General features: G+C 34.0%; 2 protein-coding genes across 3 annotated transcripts; one reads left to right on the plus strand and one right to left on the minus strand.

The window, feature by feature from the left end:
* Window positions 1-8,749: 8,749 nt before the first annotated feature.
* Window positions 8,750-11,512, plus strand: LOC110617638 (probable purine permease 5). Of its 2 annotated transcripts, none has more exons than XM_021760564.2 (2): window positions 8,750-9,077; window positions 10,054-11,512. In XM_021760564.2, the coding sequence occupies exon 2, from the start codon at window positions 10,062-10,064 to the stop codon at window positions 11,124-11,126; it is 1,065 nt and encodes a 354-aa protein (XP_021616256.1). In that variant the 5' UTR covers window positions 8,750-9,077; window positions 10,054-10,061; the 3' UTR covers window positions 11,127-11,512. The 2 variants fall into 2 exon arrangements, with proteins under 2 accessions (XP_021616256.1, XP_021616255.1); XM_021760563.2 differs by having other exon boundaries at window positions 8,754-9,093.
* Window positions 11,513-20,197: 8,685 nt separating this feature from the next.
* LOC110617827 lies at window positions 20,198-21,243 on the minus strand. The gene is made up of 2 exons (XM_021760835.1): window positions 20,929-21,243; window positions 20,198-20,800 (listed from the first exon to the last, which is right to left on the minus strand). Exons 1-2 carry the CDS (start codon window positions 21,241-21,243, stop codon window positions 20,198-20,200), a joined length of 918 nt encoding a protein of 305 aa, XP_021616527.1.
* Window positions 21,244-23,406: the final 2,163 nt, after the last annotated feature.

Below are 23,406 nucleotides of genomic sequence, written 5' to 3' on the forward strand. Positions count from 1 at the left end.
TCCCCTTCCCTTCATAAAACTCATAGAAAACAGTATAAAAACCAAGGATCTCCACTTACCTCTTGAAGAACAAAGGCTGGTGTGATCCAAACTCGAAGATATGGAGATCCAAGCTCCAAACTTCTCCAAGCTTTCACTCTTCACAAACACATAAAACTTACTTAAAACTTGTTTAACTTTGAAAGATTTGATGAAAGACCATGAAAACAATCCAAGGAGATCAAGAACTCACCTAGGCCAGAAAGAGAGAAGAATCCTCCTCCTTTTTTCTGGACTCGGTGCCCTTAATAGATGAATAACCGCCTCAGCTTCGGCAGTCGAATCGCATGCAAAACCATGCAACGTTCGGCGGCCGAACTTAGACTTTTGGGGGCCGAATCTCGGGCACTTTCGGCGGCCGAATATTACCTTCGGCGGCCGAACATGGCAAAATGCCTCCTTGGCCTTTTCTCTTCAACACTTCATCCATTTCCATTCTAAACCTTTAAAACACTTGAAAACATTTTAGAAAACCTTTCTCTTACCCTTCTAGAAACCTCTGACATCCTCGCATTCCACCGGACGGTAGGAATTCCGATGTCTGAATCTAGCCGGATATTACAATTTCAGTTGTGAGAATTGATTATTGAAGCAAAAATATATTTATTCATTCCAATAGATTGGTTCTAGTTATGGGAGACGCTCCTCACAACCAATCTCTCCTTAAATGTAAATTAATTAGGAAATATTCGCTATTTAACCCTAGTCAACAAGCAATCCAAAAAAATTCTATTGGGTTTAATTTATCAACCACCTTAAGAATTAGAGAGATCCAATTCTGACTAACAAACCAAACGACGTGGTGAGTTTAAATTAGATAATGCCGTAAAATTTGGAACGAAACGTGTGAGATCGCGTATCTTTAATGGGAAAATCTTATTTTCTTTGTTTTCACAGACTGTAGATTTTCTTAAGAGTCTGAGCAAGGCTCACGTCAAAGATTGACTGGGTCATTTGGCAGTTTCTATCTAGAGCCTTAGGTAATTTTTGGTAGTGGACGAATAAAAATAGTCAGTAGGTTTATCCAAATCGTTGGTTAAGGCTTTGTTTAGCAGTTTTTTTCAAGATATTTGTCAAATTAACTGATTCTTTGTTTTACAGTAAAAACATGACAACAGACACAAAATTAATAGAAAGTTACTTACATTAGTGTTAAATATGAAGTATATGCTAAATCTGTACTCTATTATAAGAATACCATTTGTAGTTTTATCCTTTCGCTTGTATCCCGATTTTTTATTTCTTTTCGACTCTTTTTTTTTATATTTTTATTTTTTTAAAAGTTGGGTGAAGGCGGCATTGCAACATACAGCAAGTAAAGGAGGCGGAGGAGCAACAACCTTCTTAAAAATATTGCACTTAATCCTTTTAAATATTTTAAAATTTCATTTTAATTTTTAAGCTTTTCAAACTTTCATTTCCCACTTCAAAACTTTATTTTTAAGCCAAGTTTCAACTCATGTTTCCATCCATATATATATATTATTTCTCTACATATAAGTATTACATTAGGCATAGTTTTACATTTTATGGTTTAATTGGATTTTAAATGTTATTTATTTTTGTAGTCCAAAAATAAAATTGAAGAACCTAGATAGCAAAAATTATGTTATATAAACTGATTTCAAATTAGGTTTAATGATCTTGAGGTATAAAAATAATTACTTGTTTTATATAAAAATTTTATTAGGATAGAAAAAATAAAATAAATACCGTCTCTATTTCATATCTCTTTTTCACTTTTTTCTTTTGTGGTTCTAAAATTATTGTTTACTTTTTATTTTACATTATATTATTATATAAATTGACTATTATAATTTCATTTTATTTTATTTTAAAAATAACTTCTCAAATTATTTTTTTAAGTGAATATTTAAAATATTTTTTAATACTTAATAAAAGTTAAGTTAATAAAAAAATTATGAAATAGATTATAAATTTAAAAAGTGTTTGTTTGTTTTGAGGAATTGGAAAGTTATAACATATATAATCTAATATTTTCGAGATTATGCGTTGACATTGCTATGAGTTGTTTCATAATATGACTATGAATAATTTGTTTTATATTACAGGTGTTCTATATGTATTAGGCCATCAGATTTTAGCATGGAGTGATTTCTTCACAGAATCCTAGTCCAATTATAACTTTCCTACATGTTTTTTGTAGAGGGTTATTCGATTTGGTGCTACTCGAGTTATTATTCCTGGGAATTTTCCAATCGGTTACATGCCCATATATCTTAGTGGATTTCACTCGAATGATTCTAGTGAATACAATGAATTTCCCTCAAAGGACTGAATAACTTTGCAATGTATCACAACGAGCAACTCCAGCAAGCAATTAAAGAATTGCAAGAAGAGAATCCAAAAGTGAATATGGTATATGGGGATTACTGCAGTGCCTACATGTGGATTTTGAGGAAAGCTGCATTGCTTGGTAAGTCTTTAAAATTAGTAAATTGTGGGTTCAACATATTTGCATTACTGAAACTGACACTAGGTTACTTGTTTCATGGAAAAGGTTTTGATCCAAAATCACTGCAAAAAGCTTGTTGTGAGAGTGGAGGTGATTATGAATTTAGTCTAAATAGAATGTGTGGAGCTCCTAATATAGCAGTTTGTGATAAACCTCAAGAACGTATAAGTTGGGATGGAGTGCATTCAACTGAAAAGGCCTATTTCTTCATGGCACGATGGATCATTCGTGACATCTTCGAAAAGCTTCAGTGCATGGCTTGATTGTTAGATAAATTTATATACTAGTTAGATTATTGAGTAGTAGAAAGTTTGTCATTTAATTAAGTTTTTGTGGCTTTCAATTTTAATGGAATGAGATTGAGTTAGTTAAAATTTTTTCAGATGTTCTATCTACGAATATTAGTTCTTATGTATTTATTGAATTCATTGAACTGATATCTGCTAGTAGCAATCCTTATGAAGTAATGAGAGGATATCCATGCATGAATTTATTTAGCATTTGTAAATTGGAGGCCAGTTGCCCCAATCAATGCAATATCAACTCCAAGAGTATGGCAAAGCCAGAGTGTAACTGGGTGTATATATGTTGGTTATGGTCTCTTGTTGATAATTGCTTCTTCTGATCAACCCAGTCTTGTTTCTCAACCATTAGCTTAGGGACTTATTTACAGAATGATTTACAGTTGGTTGGATTTGGTATAATAGTGATACTGTTTCAGTTGGCTTTTCTGTGTTATTTATCTTCTGGAGCCTCTAATTTCCATTACTGATTGTGTTCTTTGAATTGGGTTAACTGGCTTTAAAAGCTTCAATGGATTGCTTGATTATATCATAAAATTTTAGATTAGTTTAGATTAGTGAATAGTAGAGAGTATGCTGTCTAACTTTGTTTTAGCAACCTGGGAAACCTATTATTTTAGTAATGAGAGGATAAAATCATTGATATTTTTTTATTGGATAGAATACTTTAACTATTGATAATTATAATATTTACATAAATAAATTTTATTAATCTTATTAAATATATAGTCATATTTTTATTATTAATTATTTTAAAAGTATAAAATCATTACAAACTCCTACTATCAAATTTTAAAAGTTAAAATAAAAATATATTTGAAAATGATGTACAAAACTTTCACAAATATTTACAAGGCATATGCTTAAAAGTTTTAATTTTTTTTAATATTTTATTTAAATTTATGTATACTTTTATTTTTATTTTATTAATAATTTAAAAATATATATATATTTTTGCAACATTCACTTAAATGTCTCGTTTCAATAAAAGTTTGAGGGAGTGGGATATGATCTTACTTAAAAGTCGACTACATAAAAAATAGAATATATATAACATCAATTAATTAATAATATTGGTTATAAATTTTTTTCATTTTATTTATTATTAAAAATAAAAATAAAATATATACATTAAAATTTTTATTTTATTATGATTAATAAATTATATTAAAAAATTGTAGGAAATTAAAAAGTCACATACTAATAATAATAATAGAAAATTCAAAAGTTATATATAAATTGTAATAATAAAGATAATAAATTTTTTTATTATAGATATATTAATTAATAATATTATTAAATATGAAAATATAATTTAAAAATAAAAATAAAAATAATTTAAGAATACCTTTAGTGTACCTGTATCAATCTAAATATGTCATTTGTCAATCTGCATAGTCCGTTTCAAAACCCAGCTTTTTATATATATACTAATAGTTTACCGACACAACGATATTAAAATTTTATATATTACTATTGTATGATATTAATTTATAAAATAATTTTTTTTTGTATAAATTCACCGTATCTATTAAGAGAAGTAAAATATTTCTGATATTTTAAACTCAAAATAATAATAAGCACCATCAAACTCAATTGCAATATTTAAAATTAAAATTTTAGTATTTATTATATATTATTAATATATAATAATAAATTTTATTCAACAAACTATATTTTTAAAAAAATAAAGTTTATTAAACTACTGTGGATAGCAATAGTAGAGGAGAACGAGAATAATATATTTTATCGTAATATCTTTTAAATATATCAAATTTTTAAATGTAAAATCTAGTATATCAATCATGCTAGCCGAATATTATTTTATAATAGTATGAATGGTTTCACAATAACTATAGTATAAAAATATTTCACTATTAAGAAATAAAAGAATAGGATAATCTCTCCAAAACATTTAGATAATTTATCATCTAATTTCAATTTAACTAAGAAGGCTGAGTTGATTTTGGAGAGTAATGCAACCATACCTCTCATGCTAGATGCTAAAAAAATAATAAGAAATAAAAATTTCAAGAGCCATTTAAAAATAAAGGAGAAAGATGTATAAAAGAAATATATAGAATAAAGATTATACTAATGGTTGTGGTAATAGATTTTATATAGAATGCATAATGAACGATATATCTTTATGAAAAATGATGAGATTAAAATTATTGCGGTCATTAATATAATAAATTGTAGTAATTTAAGTTTAATTTATTTAATATTTGTAATAATTGATTTAGAGTATTAGAATCACAATTTAATTTATTTTTATTATATTTTAATTATGCATATTTATTAACTTTTTATAGTTATTTGAATTAATAAAATTTTAATTTGATAATGTTATACAATTAGTTCTATTATTTTTTTAATTATTTTATATTTTTATCACAATTTATATATTTTTTTAATAATTTTAATTGATTATATATGTTTATTCTATGTAATTATTCACATCATATATAGGGTATTTATAATTAAATTATATTAATTATAATTTTATAAAATTATTAAATAAATAATAGTAATATTGTGAAATAATAAAAACTTTTTATATGATATTTTATTATAAAATTATTGCTATACAGTAAAAGTGATTTTTTTAACTCTCTAAATTTTTTTTATACGGTGTTTACTCAAATTTTATAAATATATTTTTAATATTTGATTTATTATTAAAAGAAAAAATACAATAAATTATTTTAATAATAGAAATATAATAAATTTTTTATTATAATATTAATAATACTATATATTAAAAAAATAATAAAATATTAAAAGGTCATATAATATGATAATAATATTATATTTATTATAATTTATTATATTAAAATATAGTAGAAAATCAAAAGATTATACAGTAATAGTGATTAAAAAGTAATAAATTATTTTTATTAAAATAAATATAAAAAAATTATATTAGAAAATAGTAAAAAATCAAAAGGTCAAATATTAATATTAATTAAAATAATAATAAATTATATTTATTACATATACATTAATTATTATTTTATATAAAAATAAAATTATAAATATATAAAAAAAATTATAAATATATTTGCACTACATATCACAAATATTTAAGATTAATTGTGTCACTTATCAATCTCTCATCAACCTTTTTAAAATTCAAGTATATATATATATATACTAATAATATAAATATTATAGTTAAAAAAATAGATATATATTAATTTTTTTATTGATTATTTTAAAGATATAATTAGTTTTTTAGCTTTAGATTTTTTAATTATAAATTAATATATTATATTAAAAAATTAAAAAGTGAAATTTAAAGGTGATATAGAAATTGTAATAATAGAAATAATAAATTGCATTTATTATGCACATATTAATCAAAAACATTATTAAATATAAAAATATAACTTAAAAATAAAAATAAAATATATTAAGTGTATCACTTGATACAAATATAGAAGTTTAGATGTATCACTTGGTATAAATGCATCAACTTAAATATGCCACTGGTTAATCTCTCTCTAACTTATTTTAGACTTCAATTTTATATATATATTTGGATTAGTTATTTTAAGTCTAGGAAAAAAGATAGAGTATGCTTATTACAATTGATATCAAAATCACTATTAAGTGAGAAAATGTGTAGAATCGAGTAGACCTATGAGAAACGTTACTCTTGGAACGAGTTGGAGCCACCAAAGTATGAGCAAACAAAAATACCTAAAGATCTATTTCTAGCTTAATAATTATAATCAATATACTACAGCACATTAGAGTTACAATGAGAATGCCACAAAAAATTTAGTAGTAGAAAAATATCAAACCCATTAAAAAGGAAGAGCTTAGTAAGGTATGTAATAGTGCATGATGTTCTGAGATCTAGAAAATAGGGTTTATAATGGGTGTGTAAACTTGGTCAGGGAGGATCACGTATCCCCTTTTATCTCTTTTCCTTTTGTCTGCTAGTGACGTCTAACCGCCTCTCTGCTATAGTGACATCTGTCTCTATCACTCAAGCCCGTATGTACGGACGCATCAGAACACCCTTCCATGCTAGGCGGCTATTTAATTCCTCCCGACCACGTGTTGTTAAGGCTGCAAAATGACTGGGCTAGTTATTCTCCGTCACATCACATCACCGGGCGGGATTATCTCCTGTTGGGCCTGTGCTCATGATCCCTCCGGCCTGCCCTATGCGTCCAGGCTAGGACTGGCGGTAGTGGATCGGTCTGCTTAAGGATGGCCCAATGGGCTTTGGGCTTGTGTTCTTTTTCGGGGCACGGCCTCACCCCTAGGTGTAGGAAGCCCGACGATCATCAAGTGTCTCTTTACCTTCTCAGCAGTTATTCCATGAGTGATGAGGGGGTAAATTCCTAGGCCCCATTATGACCGCGGCGGGGCCCGAGGGCAACTTCTGTCAAAAACGTCATTTCCTTGTCTTTACTCTTTTCAAATTCAAAATCCCCAATTTTCTCCACACTCTTCACTCGCTTTACTCTCTGTACTTCATCCCCTCCATTTCCTACAAAAAATCTCTCTGAGGTACATCTCCTGTTCTCTTGGGAGTCCTCAAAACATAAAAGTGGGTAGCATAATAATTTTATTAGCTATCTATGCACAAGCAAATCTATGATTATGTTACTTCCTATGACACATGCTAAAGAGCTAAATCAGCTACCTTAGCTCCATCTAAAATATTCTAACCCATGCCAATTCAATGTCAAGTTTGGGATGACATCACCATGGATTTTTCATCAAATGCCTTCCATTGTCTAGTGGCAAAACGATTATCATGGTTTTTATTGCTAGATTAAGCAAATACACCCGCTTTATAGCATTATCTCATCCTTTCACAGAACAAATGGTGGCCGAAAAATTCATTAATGGGATTTGTCAAGCTACACGAAATGCTAGACTATCACAAGTTATAGGGATCTAATATTTATCAGCAATTTTCGGAAGGAATTTTTAAAAATGTTTGAAACATAGTTCAAAATGAGTTCTTCTTAACCCTCATAAATTGATGGCCAAATAGAAATGGTGTATCAATGCATTGAACAGTATTTGAGATGCTTTATGCACAAATAGCTAGCCAAATATTTTTTATTCCCTCGTGAGCACAATTTTGATACAACACAACCTATCATGCATCCATTAGCATGACACACTTCTAAGCATTATATGGCAAACCACCTCCATCAATCCCCTAATATGTTGTTGGTAATAGTGTGGTGCATGAAGCCGACCAACAACTTGCCTCTTGTGATGTAATATTGAAACAACTTAAACTCAACCTCCACAGTGCCAGTAACAGAATGAAACAAAATGGCTAATGCACAATGACGTGATGTTGAGTTTCAAGTAGAAGACTCGGTCTTTCTCATACTACATCCATACATGTAAGTTCACTATTTAAACAGGCACATTAGAAACATGCAAGCCATTATTATGGACCATACCAAGTAGTGTAATGTATTGAGAAAATAGCATATAAGCTTCTGCTTTTAAATAGTTCAAAGATTCATCTTGTCTTCCACATTTCTCTAATTACAAAAAAAAAAAAAAAGTCTAAGATACTACCAATGCTAATTTGCTACCCTTAGTAAACAATAGACACATTGTGGTTAAACTAGGATCCATATTAAATACACGTTAGGTACAACACGGATCCAAGTTCATTGAAGAAAATTGATCAAATGGAAACATTTATTTGGTGATAACGCCATATGAAAAAATGTTGAAATGACTCACAACTGATTTCTTAACGAAGATAAGATTTTAGCTTTAGATGGAGGTAATGATACCCTCAGAAAATCTTCAAGGAAGCCTCCATCCTAGGTACCATGGGTATGTGGTACCATGATATGGGCATGTGATTAAATCATAAATTATTATCCAGTATTTTATATGGCGGAGCTTCATTCCCCATCTTATCTAATGGGGAAAATTTCTCAAAATTGGACGACTCTGATCTTTATTATATTTACCGATATGATAATCTGATTAGGGCCGTTTTACACTCATTGATTGATTAACAATCTGTTGAATTCAATTTTTTTTTTCAAATATTTTTTATATTAAAACATGAGATAGATGCTTAATTACTACAATATTATTAATCACAGATACGTTTTTTGGACTGATGGAGAAGAACAAAGGACCAACATGCTTTGCATGATCGACAATTTCGCGGGAGAGATAATGAGCAGAAAGTTTCCCACTCATCATAGCTCGTAAATACCCATCTTCTTGAGCTCATTCTCATGCTGGAAGAGGTGCTTTTGGAGGCTGGTTCGTTCTTTTTAATTCTCCTTTTCTTTGTTCATTAGCCTTAATTATTCATTTCAATATCTGGATTTTCTTTAAACTTTGTTCGTTGCTGTAAATTAGCCTTAATTATGCATTCTATTATCTGGGTTTTTCTTTTCCAGCTTCTTTTCCTTCTGGGGAGTTGTTTTAAGCTATTTCTGAGTGTGGTTACTGGGGTTTTAGATGGAATTCTTTTGAGTATTGCATCATCATGTTTGAATGTCTATTGGTAAAACTCTTTGAATTTATCTCCTCTTCAAATATGTGTATTTTAATTCTGCACATGATTGGATTCTTCAAGTAATTGGTAGATTAAGATGGTCTTTTCATTTGATTAGGGTTTTAATTCTTGTATGGAAAGCATACTGTTATATTGTGGATGAAGTCCTAATGCATGCTGTAGAATTTAGAATGGAAATTTGGGGATGAATTCTTGAACTTGCACTTGTATGGGGAATTTGGAAATTGGGAAATCTTAAGTGTTTTTTTATTTTTTTTATTTTTTTTATTTTTTATTTTTATTTTATTTTTAACTTTATCAATTGAAATTACACTTTCTAGACCTTCTTAGTATGTCAAATTCATGATAAGCAGATTTTCATCCACATTCGTCAAATTTCATATCAATACGGAATCCTCCATTTTAATTTCTCATCCATACACAAAGTGACATAATTGTCTAGGATGTGATTTGTTTGTCATTCATTCTTAATTTCTCATCAATGGATGGATGCTACTTATATAGACAATTCCAGTTGAATTTCTCTGACAGAAGGGATTTATATACTAAGAGGTAGAACGTGCAAAAAAAAGAAAGCACACGCTCAGACATGCACCTATATACATAATTTTAATTTTGTAAAATCTTGTGAATTTGGATATATTAACTTTTCTACTTTTTTTGGAGAATTTAGTTGTATTGCTTTCAATGTTCTTTCTCAGGTGAAAGAATGGATGAGGAAACAGGGCAACCTTCTGTTTCATTGCGCGACAAAATGTCTAACTGGAAAGCTCAGGCTTTGGAAGCATACAAAAGAAAGCCAATCTCACACTGGATTCTTTTACTTCTGAGTGTTGGAGCAATGCTTGTGGCATTTCCTGCTTCAAGTCTACTTTCGCGTGTTTATTATGCAAATGGGGGTACAAGCAAGTGGATTATTTCATGGGTGGCAGTTGCTGGGTGGCCTCTAACTGCTTTAATTTTATTCCCCACTTACTTCTTTTGTAAAACTTCTCCAACTCCTCTGACTCTAAAACTTCTTGTCTCTTATATTTTCCTGGGTTTCTTAAGTGCTGCTGACAACCTGATGTATGCATATGCATATGCCTATCTCCCAGCGTCAACTGCCTCTCTTCTGGCTTCATCATCCCTGGTGTTTTCTGCTCTGTTTGGATATTTTATTGTGCACAACAAATTGAATGCTTCAATTATAAATGCTATTGTGATAATTACTGCTGCTATGACCATAATTGCATTGGATTCGGATTCTGACAGATATGACTATGTCAGTGAGCATCAGTATATTATGGGTTTTATATGGGATACCTTGGGATCTGCTCTCCATGGGCTCATTTTTGCTCTTTCAGAGCTAGTTTTCATTAAATTGCTTGGAAAAAGGTCCTTCCTTGTTGTATTGGAGCAACAGGTCATGGTTTCTTTCTTTGGTTTTGTATTTACGACCATTGGGATCATTGTGAACAAAGATTTTCAAGCAATGAAATCCGAGGCCAAAAATTTCGAAGGTGGAGAAGTTTCGTATATCCTGGTTCTTGTCTGGAGTACAATTACCTTTCAGTTGGGGGTACTGGGAAGCACTGCTGTGCTTTATTTGGCTTCTACTGTGTTGGCTGGTGTTCTCAATGCAGTGAGGGTACCCATCACAAGCATCGCCGCTGTTATTTTGCTGCACGACCCCATGAGTGGTTTCAAGATTCTCTCATTGATAATAACATTCTGGGGATTTGGTTCTTACATCTATGGCAATTCCTCTGCTAGTAAAGTTTCCTCGTCGTAGCTTCTTGTAAGTATCTGCTGCATTTTCAGTTATTTTTTCTTTGCGCAACATATAAATGCTTGATGATGCAATTATCAATTTTTTGCTTTTCATCAGATCCTGGAACTTATCTTAGAATTTATAGCATATTGCATGTATATATATTTATCAAATGATGCTTATAGGCTTACACTCTTGTTCATATAATTTAAATTTATGGAAGGAGTTTTGTAATAAAATTCCATAGATTGAATAAGCAATATTTGTTAGCACAATGCTGAAAATTTCTGGCTACTATGGTTGTAACTTGTAAGCTAAGCAGAGGTTCAAGTTCTTTTCTGTTAGAAACTGAATTATTATGTTCTTTTCTGTTAACTTTTTGGTTAATTAGTCTTTTAAATTTTCTATTAGCTCTTCCAGATATTCGTAGAAAATCTCAAATAGGTGTAATAAATTTTAATTTGTTAATGGATATCTCATCCCTAATAATGTATAATTTAAATTAAACATCAAAATTACTTGATTGTCGTTAAATGAGAACAAAGATTCAATGAAAAGTTAATCATTCTCAAACTTTTATATTTTTAAATGGAAAAATGTTTATAAAAATTTCAAAATTTTTACATTTTTTTACAATTATATTCTTAACTTTAAAAAAAAAAAAAAAAAACTAATATACTCCGTACTAATAAAGTTTTTATAATTATGTCCTCTGTCCAAAGGATACCCAACAAGAGAACTCAAAAGGACAATAGGTCAATTGCCAAGTAGCTCAGAAGAAACCAGAGGCAGCAGACTAGAAAAGAGAAGGCAAACTGAAAATGATGGGCGTCACATTGGAGGGGTCATGCCTAAAAGGCTACACAAACTTGCTGGCTCGGATCAGAGAAGAGCGTCTTACATTTTGGTTTCCCAAACTAGGCTTGCATGTTGAGAAAACCGCTTCCTCCACACCTGCAAGACCTAAGCAAAGATAGAGCCACAGAAAAACATAAACTAAAACTCAAAAAATGAAAAGGCAACCCTAAAACCATCTCAAATCAAGCATCTGTTGCCAGAAAACAAAGCCAAAACTTTTCATAATCCCTACTGGGCAGTGAGGAGGGAAACCCACTGTTGAGAGAGAGAAAAAAATTCCTAAGCTGCTCGACCAAAGAGTCAAGAAATAAAAGCCCAAAAGACAAAACTAATATGGAGGTGAGGTTGAACAAAGAATCAGAGGAAGCAGCTTCACTGCACTAGCAACCGGACCCTATACAGAGCCATCTCAGGGGAGGTGATGAACGAATTGGATAAAGCACAGATACATCAAAGATAACAATCATGCCTACAAATTGGTGTTTGCAATAAAGCAATCCCAAGTGGGTGTAGCAAGCCTAAGAGGATCAACATCAACCAAGTATAGTATCGTGGTAGGGACACATATGAGTAGTGGATAGTGCTCTTTCATACATTCGGACTTTACAGATTGGATACCTAGAAAGAGGCACTGATATCATCTCCAAGAGAAGACTAATCCAAACATAGATGAAAACAACACCTCAAGCTAAATTAGGAGAGGTGAGGATACCACCACTAAAATGAACAAGGCTAGGGATGGCAATGAGGGTATCTGTGAAAATCGCACAATGCTCACCTAAATTTAATTATTATTTTTCAAAATATTTTACAAAATATATTTTTATTTTTAGATAATTATTATATAAAAAGCTTAGATAATAAATATTCACCTTTAAATTTCAAACTTCACTGAATTTATTATGGATATTAATTTTTAAATTTATTTTCATTCTAAACTCGATTATTTATTATTTAAATTAAACTATTAATAGAATTAATTGGATCCACTCCATTATTATCCCTAAACAAGGTGCCTTTTATTTATTTATTTATTATTATTATATTATAATATATTATATTTATTTGATAATATTATTTACAACACTTTTTTATAATAATAAATATTTTTATTTATTTTTCTTAATATATTTTATTTTTTTAACGTATTAATTTTATAACACTATAATTAAATACTACTAATTATAAACTTATTGATAATTTGTTATTATGTTTTTTATAAAATTATATTTATATTATATAAATAATTATTAAAAACATAAAATATTATAAAATATATTTCGAATTATTTATCAGTAATATTTAATTTTAGTGCTTCAAAATTAAGATATAAAATATAATAAAATATTTTATTATACTATTCAGAATCAACTCGTGAACGTCACACTCTCAAAGCAGCCCCAGAAGCAACCCAATAGCGAAAGTCTCAACATAGCCAGTCTTGGAGTTCAATAACAGCTACCCTGCTGTTCACCACATCAATCTTTATTGACGTCTCAGACATGAACTTATCCTTCTTGTTAGTGGAGATAATTCTCAAGACTACATTTTGGAGATCTTCAACAACTTTGACCGCCGCTCCTTGAAATTGGTAGCGGAAAATCAGCTCTTGAGGTGTCGGCGGCTGCTTCTTCTTATCCTCGATCACGGATGGGGCTTCAGGATTAGCATTCGTGATTGGCGGTTGTCTCATTTGATGTATTGCTCATGCAAGCAAAGTGCAGATGCCTGTTGGAGATACAATTTTCCAGCCAGAGTTCCAAATTTTAAAAAGCTCCCCGTTTCTTTTTTTCTTTTTGAGAGGGTTCGGCTGGACCTTTCAGTAAGAGGAATGGAATTTATTTCCAAGTAAACGATTCATTTATTTCAAATTTGTCATCCAATTTAAATCAAAGTACGGGTAGCTCTATCTTATTATTATTCGTTTTTTTTTTTTTGTTGTTTTTTACTGCATAATGCATAATCAAGCAATATCTTTGGTACAAACAGATTTCAATGATTCAGGCATTTCTATTAACCAATTACAAGGAAGAGAATTATGGAAAGCAAGTTTTGCTAAGCAATGGGCAGCAACATTTCCTTCCCTGCATATATGACTGAATCTGATGCCAATCAAGTTATTTAACATAGTTCGGATAGAGACAATCGAAGACTGAATACTCCATGGAATCACTTGAACTGTCCTCCCCCATATAAGCTGTCATGGATAGCTCTAATCAAGATTTGAGAATCTGATTCAAAAATAACTGATTTCATCCCCTTGACTTAGCAAGAATAAGTGCTGTCATTAAAGCTCCTGCTTCTCCACTTAGTGGAACAACCAGGAACGTTCCAAATCAGATGATTATGTTTAGATAATTATTTTACGTGTGCTTATATTAAATGTCTAAGATCAACAAACAAAACGAAATTAGGTAACCGTATTTTAGCTTATTTTATAAATCCAATCTAAAATCGCTGATTGATAATTCATATGGAAGTTTTGAAGTATAAATTTTCTTCGGATCCGTTAACAGCATAAACCACAATATAAATTAAATACTAAATATCATTGAGGTTAAAATGTAATGAAGCAACTATTTTTAATTAAGTCATTGAGAAAAACAAATTCTGAATCACTTTGTATCCATATTTCACTTAACCACTTTAACCTAGGGTTTTAAGTCCCAAAGCCAATTCTCTCTGATATTCTCCTTTCAGTCTAGGGACTCAATTTCAGTCTAGGGTTTGAGTCCCAAAAGTACTCTCCCAAAATTTTCTTCTACATGGTATTTAACTAATTATTATTATTAAGATCAAAATAGGGGAGCTTGCCCGTAGATCCTTAACTTCAAAAAAAAAAAAAAAAACTCATCAAGTGGGAGGATTGAAAATGATGGGGTTATTTCATGGGATATGAAATGATAAAATCATGAGATTGATTAGAAAAATCATTGGTTTGACTAGTCCTTGTATTAGGTGCGGTAGATGAACAAAATAAAAACCGAAAAATCTAATTTGACCTTCTATAAAAAAAATTAAAACAGAAAATATTAAAAGAAAACCAAACTAACAAGAAGTTTAAGTTGATCATTTACTGAAAAATTACGGTGTTAAAGTTTTTTTTGTTGAGAAATGAAAATTTCATTTGAACTATTATAAAAAAAATATTAAAAATGTAATTAATAACAAAAATTTAATTGGTCAATTAAAAAGTTAAAACTTGGATTCTTTCCTTCTACAAAATATAAGCCTAGCTCTTGCTAAGGAAAATATAGAATATAAATTCAAGCATTACACAGGTCAACGTGTTCATTGCCACATGATTTTTTTCAAGGTTCTAACACGCCACTCATATTACTGTTAATCCAACTTCAATATGTGCCTTTACATTAACGATCAGCTTTAAATTCATAAATATATGGATAAACTAACTAGTTACATTCAAGATAATGTTCCGTGGTGCATATTATTTGTAAATAATGATGTTCGACAGATGAAACTAGTAAAGAAGTTGATAAAAAATAAAGTTATGGAGAACTCTTGAGTCTTGACAATAAAGATTTTAGGCTAAGAATAAGGTAGAATTTAGGCTAAGAATAAGGTAGAATACATGCATTGTGAGTTCAACACTTGCAGAAGGTGAGATTCACAAGATTGAGTTTAATACAATCACTTCAAATATTTAAGTTCTATTCATAGTTTTAAATAAAGTTGTTAGCATTCAAATTATGGACTCAATATTCCAACTATTATCATAACTACACTAACCATTTTGTTATTGAATATTTATATTTAAACTTCTACTACTTTATGTATTTTTATATGGCAATAATCGAAAAATATAAAAATAAATATAATTAAAATTATATTATTAGACCACAATGGAGCTAAAAATCATATCAAAATTGGAAGGTAATTATTGAATATTTACCTTTTCTTTATTTTTAAGCGGCAACGGCAGCGGCGGCAACGGCAACGATAGCAGCGGCAAGCAGCAATGGCAACGGCCGTGAGCGACAACGGCGGTGGCGGCATCTCTCATCTCCCTAGGTATTTTATCTGCAATGGAACCTCCACATGCTACATCAATGAATCTCCTTTCGAATGGTAGCAAACCTCCATAGAAGAATTCTATGAGTGATTTGTCTGAAATATCATGTTGAGGACAATCTGTACATAACCTTTTAAACCTTTTCCAATAGTCATATAAATCCTCAGATTGTTTTTGCCTAATGCTACTGATCTCTCTTCTTATGTCAATGGCCTTAGAAGTTGGGAAGTATTTATTCAGAAAAGCTATTACCATATCATCCCATGAAGTGATAGATCCAGGTGGTAAGTAAAACGACCAATCCTTAGCATAATCATCAAGTGAAAAAGGAAAATCTCTCATTTTAACATGTTCTTCAGTTATGCCTTGCGGCCTCATGGATGAACAAAAAATGTTAAATTCTTTTAAGTGCTTGTGTGGATTTTCATTCTCTAAACCTCTAAACTTAGGGAGTAGATGAATCAAACCTGTTTTGAGTTCAAAAGGAACTGTCAGAGGTGGATAAGTGATGCAAAGAGGTGCTTGATCACCTATAGGGGCTGTCAACTCTCTCATTGTTCTTTCTCTTGGCATTGGTGACCTTATTGCTGGATTTCCTTGTATTATTTCCCCACGGACAGCATGTTCAGCATGAGCAGCAGGTTGTGCCACGTTTTCAACCATTTCTGCGGCTTGGTGGTGCGATTCAGAGAATTCAGAAGGATGGTCTGCGATGGGGTCTTCTTCCTGCGTAAATTCGGTAAGGCAGAGTCTCCTTGTGTCTAAATCTGGTCATGAAAGAAAAACAAATTAGTTAAATCAACTCCCCGACAACGGCGTCAATTTTTGACTCGCGGTTGTCGAAGCCGATCAAAAATAACCTTTTCAGTTATCAACAATATTACAACTGTAGATAGTGGTGAAATGATCGAATCCACAGGGAATTGAAAACTTACCTATCTTTCTTATCAAAACCAAGAGAATAAACTGAAAGCAAGAGAACTAAAGGCAAATCAAACTGAAAGCGGAATAAACTGACAATAAAAGTAAAATGGGGGTTTTGAGATTGATTGAATTGATCTAATACCGAAAGCAATAAAAGAAGGCGAATAATAAAAATAAAGAGATTCAATAATGAGAAAAGCTCTAGTTGAAGAATCGGATCCACTTCAGTTGTTGGGATTGATCATTGAAACTTAGGTTCCTTTATTTGATTCAATAAATTAGTTGTGGAGATGGAAAGCGCTTCTCACCACCACATCTCTCCTTAAATATAAACCAATTAGGGAACGTCCTCTAATTAATTACTAATCAACAAGTTGCCAAGGAACGTCCTTGGGACTTAGGCATTAAAATAACTGTCAATTGCATTAAGAAATAGAGAGACCTAATTCTAGCTACCTAAACGCATCGTGATATTGCTAGATTATATAACTTTCTTAGTTTTTACACAAAGTGTTCTTGTGTTTGAACAATCCAAGCAATTACGAACTCAAAATTATTCAAACTAACAATATATTACCTTGCAATCAAGAATCAAGTGGCCACATTGATCATAATAACAAAGCAATAATGGAATCAAGCATGAAATTGCATAAATATTGAATAAACCAAAGATAACAATGTATGTTCAGATCTCACAATCCATAAAACAACTAAAGTTTCACCTAACCTTCAACTAGAATAAAAGTTTTCAGCCACTCATGGCTGAACCAAAATAAGAAAATAAAGAAAAGCAAGAAGAGAAAGAAGGAACCGAAGATGGAGAAGCTTGGAGAGCCTTGCGCCGAACCTTGGAGAGAATGGGGAAGGAAGATGTGCGGCAGCCTTGAAGATATGTATTTATAGAGTTAAGGTGCTGACCTAGGTCCTACTTGCTGCCCAAGTTGTTAAGTTGCTGCCCTAGAGTGGCTTGTCGCCCAAGTGCTTGTGAAGGGAGAGAGGCACGCGGCGAGGTCTTCATGTGCAAGGAGTGTTTCCCTAACTTGCCTTATTAGGTGGAGCCTTCTTTTGAATTTCGAAATTTGAATTTTGAATGCTTGAAAGGCAAGTGCATCTTCTTGAGATTTGGCTTCCTCAATAAGGAAAAGGCTTCTTGAAGATTTGAATTTCAAACTGCTCTGCACTTTCCTTGTCTGCCACTTTCCTTATTTAGCACTTTCCTTATTTAGCTGAATCTTGATTTTGAATTTTGAATGCTCTTGAGGATTTGAAATTTGAATTTCAAATTACTTTCCTTATTTGGCTCCTTTCAAGTTGCACTTGGCATACTTGCTCTCCTTTGCTCCATTTTAGGCAATTTTAGGGGCATTTTCACCGAATTATCTCTTTACACCATTTTCTGCAGAATAAGATCAAAATCACAAAATTAGGCAGAAAAAGTGTAAATTAACATCAATATCATCATATGATAAAATGGTCTAAATTATGCTCTATCAGTAGGTTTGCTTCTTCATTTTTTTCCTCAAGGTATTCTTCGATACTGGACAGCGACCCCCTGCTCTCCGAGCTCGACTTCTACAGCCCGTAACCTGGCCAAATATTTTTGCATGACGGGGTCTTTTTCCTGGTATGCTCCTGTTATTTGGTTGATCACAAGTTGGGAGTCACTGTTTATTTTGATGTCAATTGTCCCCACTTCCAATGTTATCTGCATTTCACTTATGAGGGCTTCATACTCTGTCACAGTATTAGATGCAGGAAACCCAAAGCGCAGAACATAGCACACCCTGAATCCTTTCGGTCCTTTCAAAAGTATCCCTGCCCCACTACCAGCGGTGTTGGATGCCTCGTCTGCAAATAGATTCCATATGAACTCGCATGGTTATTGATCCCCTTCCTTCTCTTTTGCTGGGCTCGGTGGCCTTTCACTCTGTTCCTCTTGGTCCAAGCTGAAGGAGCACTCAGCTATGAAGTCAGCTAAGGCTTGGGGTTTGATGGTAGTCCGAGGCCGGTAAATGAGACAGTATGGGCTAATTTCCATGGACCAGACTAACATCCGTCCTAAGATCTCAAGTCTATGCAAGATTTTCTTCAAAGGCTAGTCAGTCATCACTACCCCTTGGTGACACTCCAAATACACTCTGAACTTCCTTTACCCCTAGCAATACGGCAAATGACAACTTCTCAATGTTCATGTACTTGACCTCGACATTCTTGAGCACCTTACTAATATAGAAAATAGGCTTCTATACCCCAGCTTCATCCCTTACCAGCACAGTGCTTATAGCTTGTGCAAAGGCAACTAAATATATCAGAAGTTTCTTTCCAACTAAAGGGCTACTGAGCACATGTGTAGAACTGAGGTATTGCTTAAGGTTTTTAAAGGCTTCTTGGCAATCCTTTGTCCACTCAAAGTTTGAAACTTTCCTCAGCTTTTTAAAGAACGATAAGTATCTTTCTGTAGATTTTGACATGAACTGGTTGAGCGCCACCACTCTTCCTATAAGTTTTTGCACATCCCTCATGAAGGTCGATTTGAGCATTCTCAATATGGCCTCTACCTTCTCCAATTTTGGCTCTATGCCCTTCCCACTGACCATGTAACCTAGAAAATTTTCTCCTCTGATAAAGAAAGCACACTTCACCGAGTTTAAACTCATCCTATATTGCTATAGCACTTTGAATACCTCTTTTAGGTCGGCTAGGTGCTACTGGAAGGTTTGGCTCTTTACTACCATGTCATCAACCTAAATCTTCATGTTCCTTCCTATCTGATCCTTAAAGATATTATTCATCAACTGTTGGTATGTCACCCCTGCGTTTTTCAGCCCGAAGGGCATGTCCTTGTTATAGTACATCCCATCTTCAATAATGAATGGGTCTTTTCTTCATCTGACCTATCCATGGTGATATGATGGTATCCTGACATTACATCAAGGGATGACATGTAATCAAAATCGGCTATAGAATCAACCACTTTATTAATATCGGGAAGGGGATAACAATCTTTTGGGCAGGCCTAATTAAGATTGGTAAAGTCTATACACATTCTATATTTTCTATTGACCTTTTTGACTGGCACAGGGTTGGCTAACCACCGTGGGTACATGACTTCCCTAATGAATCTTGCCTCCTTCAACTTATGTACCTCTTCCTTTGTGGCCTACTGTTTCTCCTTCCCGAACACTCTTTTCTTCTGCTTTATTGGTTTGGCTCTGGAGAGGACATTCAATTTGTGCGTCATCACCTCGGGGTCTATCCCTGGCATGTCTGAAGGCCTTCAGGCAAAACTTGAGGCATGTCCTCTGATAAGAGCCATTGTTGTCTCTTTCTGGTCTTTTTCAAGGCTCGCGTTGACATTGAAGACCTTGTCACTTTCTTCCTCAGACAGTGGGAATGTCTCCAGCTTGTCAACCGGCTCTGTCCTGGCTTCCTTCTTCTCATCTCGAACCTCTATGACCTTTAGGTTTATTTCTTCTCGCAGGGTGCCTGGTTCTTCTACAGTGGCCAAATATACAGCCTGAGCCTCCTCCTGCCTACCTCGCACTATGCCCACCCCTGACTCTATTGGGAATTTCATGGTTAGGTATCGGATGCTGGTTACTACCTCGAAGTCATACAACATCGGCCTTCCCAAAATAGCATTATAGTTCAGGGGCTGCTTCACCATAAGGAATACTATATAGTGGTTGCCGGACAGGGGTGGTTCTCCCAGCGTCAGGGCTACTTTCACCTTCTCTTCTACCACCATGGGGGTTCCGCCTATCTCCTTAACCAGGGCTCGATCCCTTACTAGTTGCTCTTCGGGTATGTTCATCTGTTGAAAGACCCGATAAGGTAGCAGATTTACCTTGCTCCCATCATCCACCAAAATTTTGCAAACCTAGAAGTTATGAATGACGGTCACGATGACCAGGGCATCATCATGAGGCATTTGGACTCCATGGGCATCTTCTGGAGATAAAAAGATGGTCATAGGGGAGTGTTCTACTATCTGCATGATTTCGGTACTGCTCCCTTCTCCATCCTGCTCCTCTTCTTCCCCTTTCTGCTCATTCGTCCCCCAATTCCTCCTACGATCATGTTAATCATCCCGCTGGAGCCGTCATTCACAGGTCCTCCTGTCTGATTGTGAGGTCTCTCTACCACCACATTTTGCTGAGGTCTCTGCCCCTCTGGTTTCTTCACAAAGTTTCTAAGATGCCCCCTTTTGATGAGCCTCTCTATCTCATTTATCAGTTGGTAGCAATTGTTAGTGTCATGGCCATACGTCCGGTGATATTGACAATACTTGTCTGGATCTCTTCGGTTGGCCTTGGCTTTCATGGTTTTGGGCCATTGTATAAAGTCCTTGTCTTGTACAGCCACAAGCACATCGACCCTAAACACATTCAGAGGAGTGATTACCTCGGGGATCCAGGGGTGGTACGACCTTTGCTCTTTCCTCTTCCACGGGTGCCTGTTCAGCGTCTCTAGCCCCCGATTCTACCTCCTCTCCTACCTTTCAGGTTGTCTGTCCTCCACTGCCTTCCCCCTATCTCCTATTTCCCTGGAGAACCTACTGGTGGTTAAGGCGTCATCTTGCCTTATGTATTTTTCAGTCCTTTTCATTAGTTCGGCTAGGGTGGTGGGCGGCTTTCTACAAAACGAGCCAAAAAATTTCGGTGATGTGGTCCCTTTCTACATGGCCTCTACCACTCTAGCCTCATCGAGCTTAGGAATCTACAGGGCTTCAGAGTTGAATTTGGCTACATACTCCCTCGGAGACCCATTCCTTCTTTGTTTGACTGTCTCCAAGTAGCTCATTTTTTTCTCCGTCAGGACCCCTGCAATGAACCTGCTGATAAATACACTAGCCAAGTCCATGAAGCTCTTAATGCTCCCTACTTCTAGGTTGTTAAACCATGCCCGAGCTAGTCTGGTGAGGGTGGTAGGAAAGACTTTGCACATTAGAGCATCAGAATGGGTCTAAAGCTCCATAAACGGTTTGTAGTTGAGGACATGCTCTCGGGGGTTTCCCATCCCATCATATGCGGCCATCGACGGCATCATAAACTTCTTAGGAATAGTCTCCTGTTGCACCCATATCACGAACAGGGATGAGGTAGGTAGTAAGGGGGCTTTTATCCTATGCCCCCAGTTCTGCCAAGAGCTGCTCCCTCAACCTCTCCAGTTTTTTGTCTACATCCGCTTCTCCCCTTCTCGACCGCTTCTCCAGGCGGTAGCCTCACTCTGGCTCTTCACTTCTTGATCCTTGCATCGGCTCGGAGGAATAGCTTTCAACTTCGTCGTTTTCAATGAGCTCTCTTACTACTCGACCCTTTGCTCTAGCCTTGGGCTCATTTCTTTTGCAAGCCTCTCCATCTTCTTTGTCTGTCCTCCTTCTACTTTGCTGAGGGACTTGGTGGTTCAAGGTAGGCTGAGGTTCATTAACGTTGAAGCCCTCGGCCATAGGTGGTACGCTCAATGGGGTGTTGAGTCCCCTTTGCTGTAACATTTGCCCCAGCCAATGGGCAGTGTTTTGTAGTTAAAAAACTATGTTTTGTAGCTCTTGGTCAGATAGAGTGGTTCTAGGCACGTACACTGCCAAGTTCCGCGAGGGATTAAACAATACAAGTGGTTGGTTTAATGGGGCTGTAGGGCTAGAGAATGAAAATTATGGACCTTCAGGGGTGGATCTCAAGTCGTTCGGGGTGTTTTCGATGTGGTTTTCACCGCGGTTGGCCATGTGGATCTCAATGGTTATTATAAGGATGAAAACTCCGGTGATGAAAAAATTCTCTTTCATTCCCCACAGACGGCGCCAATTGATGATCTGAGATCTAAAAGAGAGTCGGATTAGGGTGTGTGTAAGATTGGTTTCTATTTTCTTTGCGTATCCTTTTATTCCCTTTACCTTTTGTCATTTTGTGATGTGTAACCGCCACCTTGCTACAGTACCCTGTACTGTTATCATGCGTATGGATGGACGTATGGTCCTTCCCTCTACTATCAGACGGCTATTAAATTCCTTTCGGTGTCTACCTTAGCATGATCCCAAATGTGTGGGATCTGTTGCTTCGTGGGCTTAGCTGATCGACCAAATCGGGTCTTTTTCTGTTGAGCACAGGTCCGTTGGTATGAGCCTTGAACCGACCTCCTAAGAATGAATCAATGCTTTAGGCTGTTGCAGGGGTCAGGCTTGACCTTTCTGTTGTGGGTCTAACCACAGCTTTGGCGTTCGAGGCCCACAGGTTATCAGCCGGTGATATCTTTTATCAAACAACCGGCTACATCATCGCTAGATATATTTATCTCCATCATTTTATAGTATAAAAGGAGAAAAATCACAAAGGCAAAAGTATACTATTTTTTTACACTACTCAAACTCTAAACAATTTATTACATTTATCCCGTTCTTCAGTATACTGACTGTATCGGAGTGGCTGCCGTGAGCATCCACTACCTCACGTTTTATTTCTAACAAATCTAACTAATCACAGTACAGCT

Source organism: Manihot esculenta, chromosome 6 (genome assembly GCF_001659605.2).
Source record: "Manihot esculenta cultivar AM560-2 chromosome 6, M.esculenta_v8, whole genome shotgun sequence".
Taxonomy (NCBI): domain Eukaryota; kingdom Viridiplantae; phylum Streptophyta; class Magnoliopsida; order Malpighiales; family Euphorbiaceae; genus Manihot; species Manihot esculenta.

What these genes read in the sequence shown, in the direction of transcription:
- LOC110617638 (XM_021760563.2), top strand. Translation starts at nt 9,066, where the DNA reads ATGCTGGAAGAGGTGCTTTTGGAGGCTG. An exon ending in AGAGGTGCTTTTGGAGGCTG is followed by an intron (nt 9,094 to 10,053) that starts GTTCGTTCTTTT and finishes GTTCTTTCTCAG; the next exon opens with GTGAAAGAATGGATGAGGAA.
- LOC110617827 (XM_021760835.1), bottom strand. Translation starts at nt 21,243, where the DNA reads ATGAAAGCCAAGGCCAACCGAAGAGATCCAGACAAGTATTGTCAATAT. An exon ending in GCAGGATGGAGAAGGGAGCA is followed by an intron (nt 20,801 to 20,928) that starts GTACCGAAATCA and finishes CATAACTTCTAG; the next exon opens with GTTTGCAAAATTTTGGTGGA.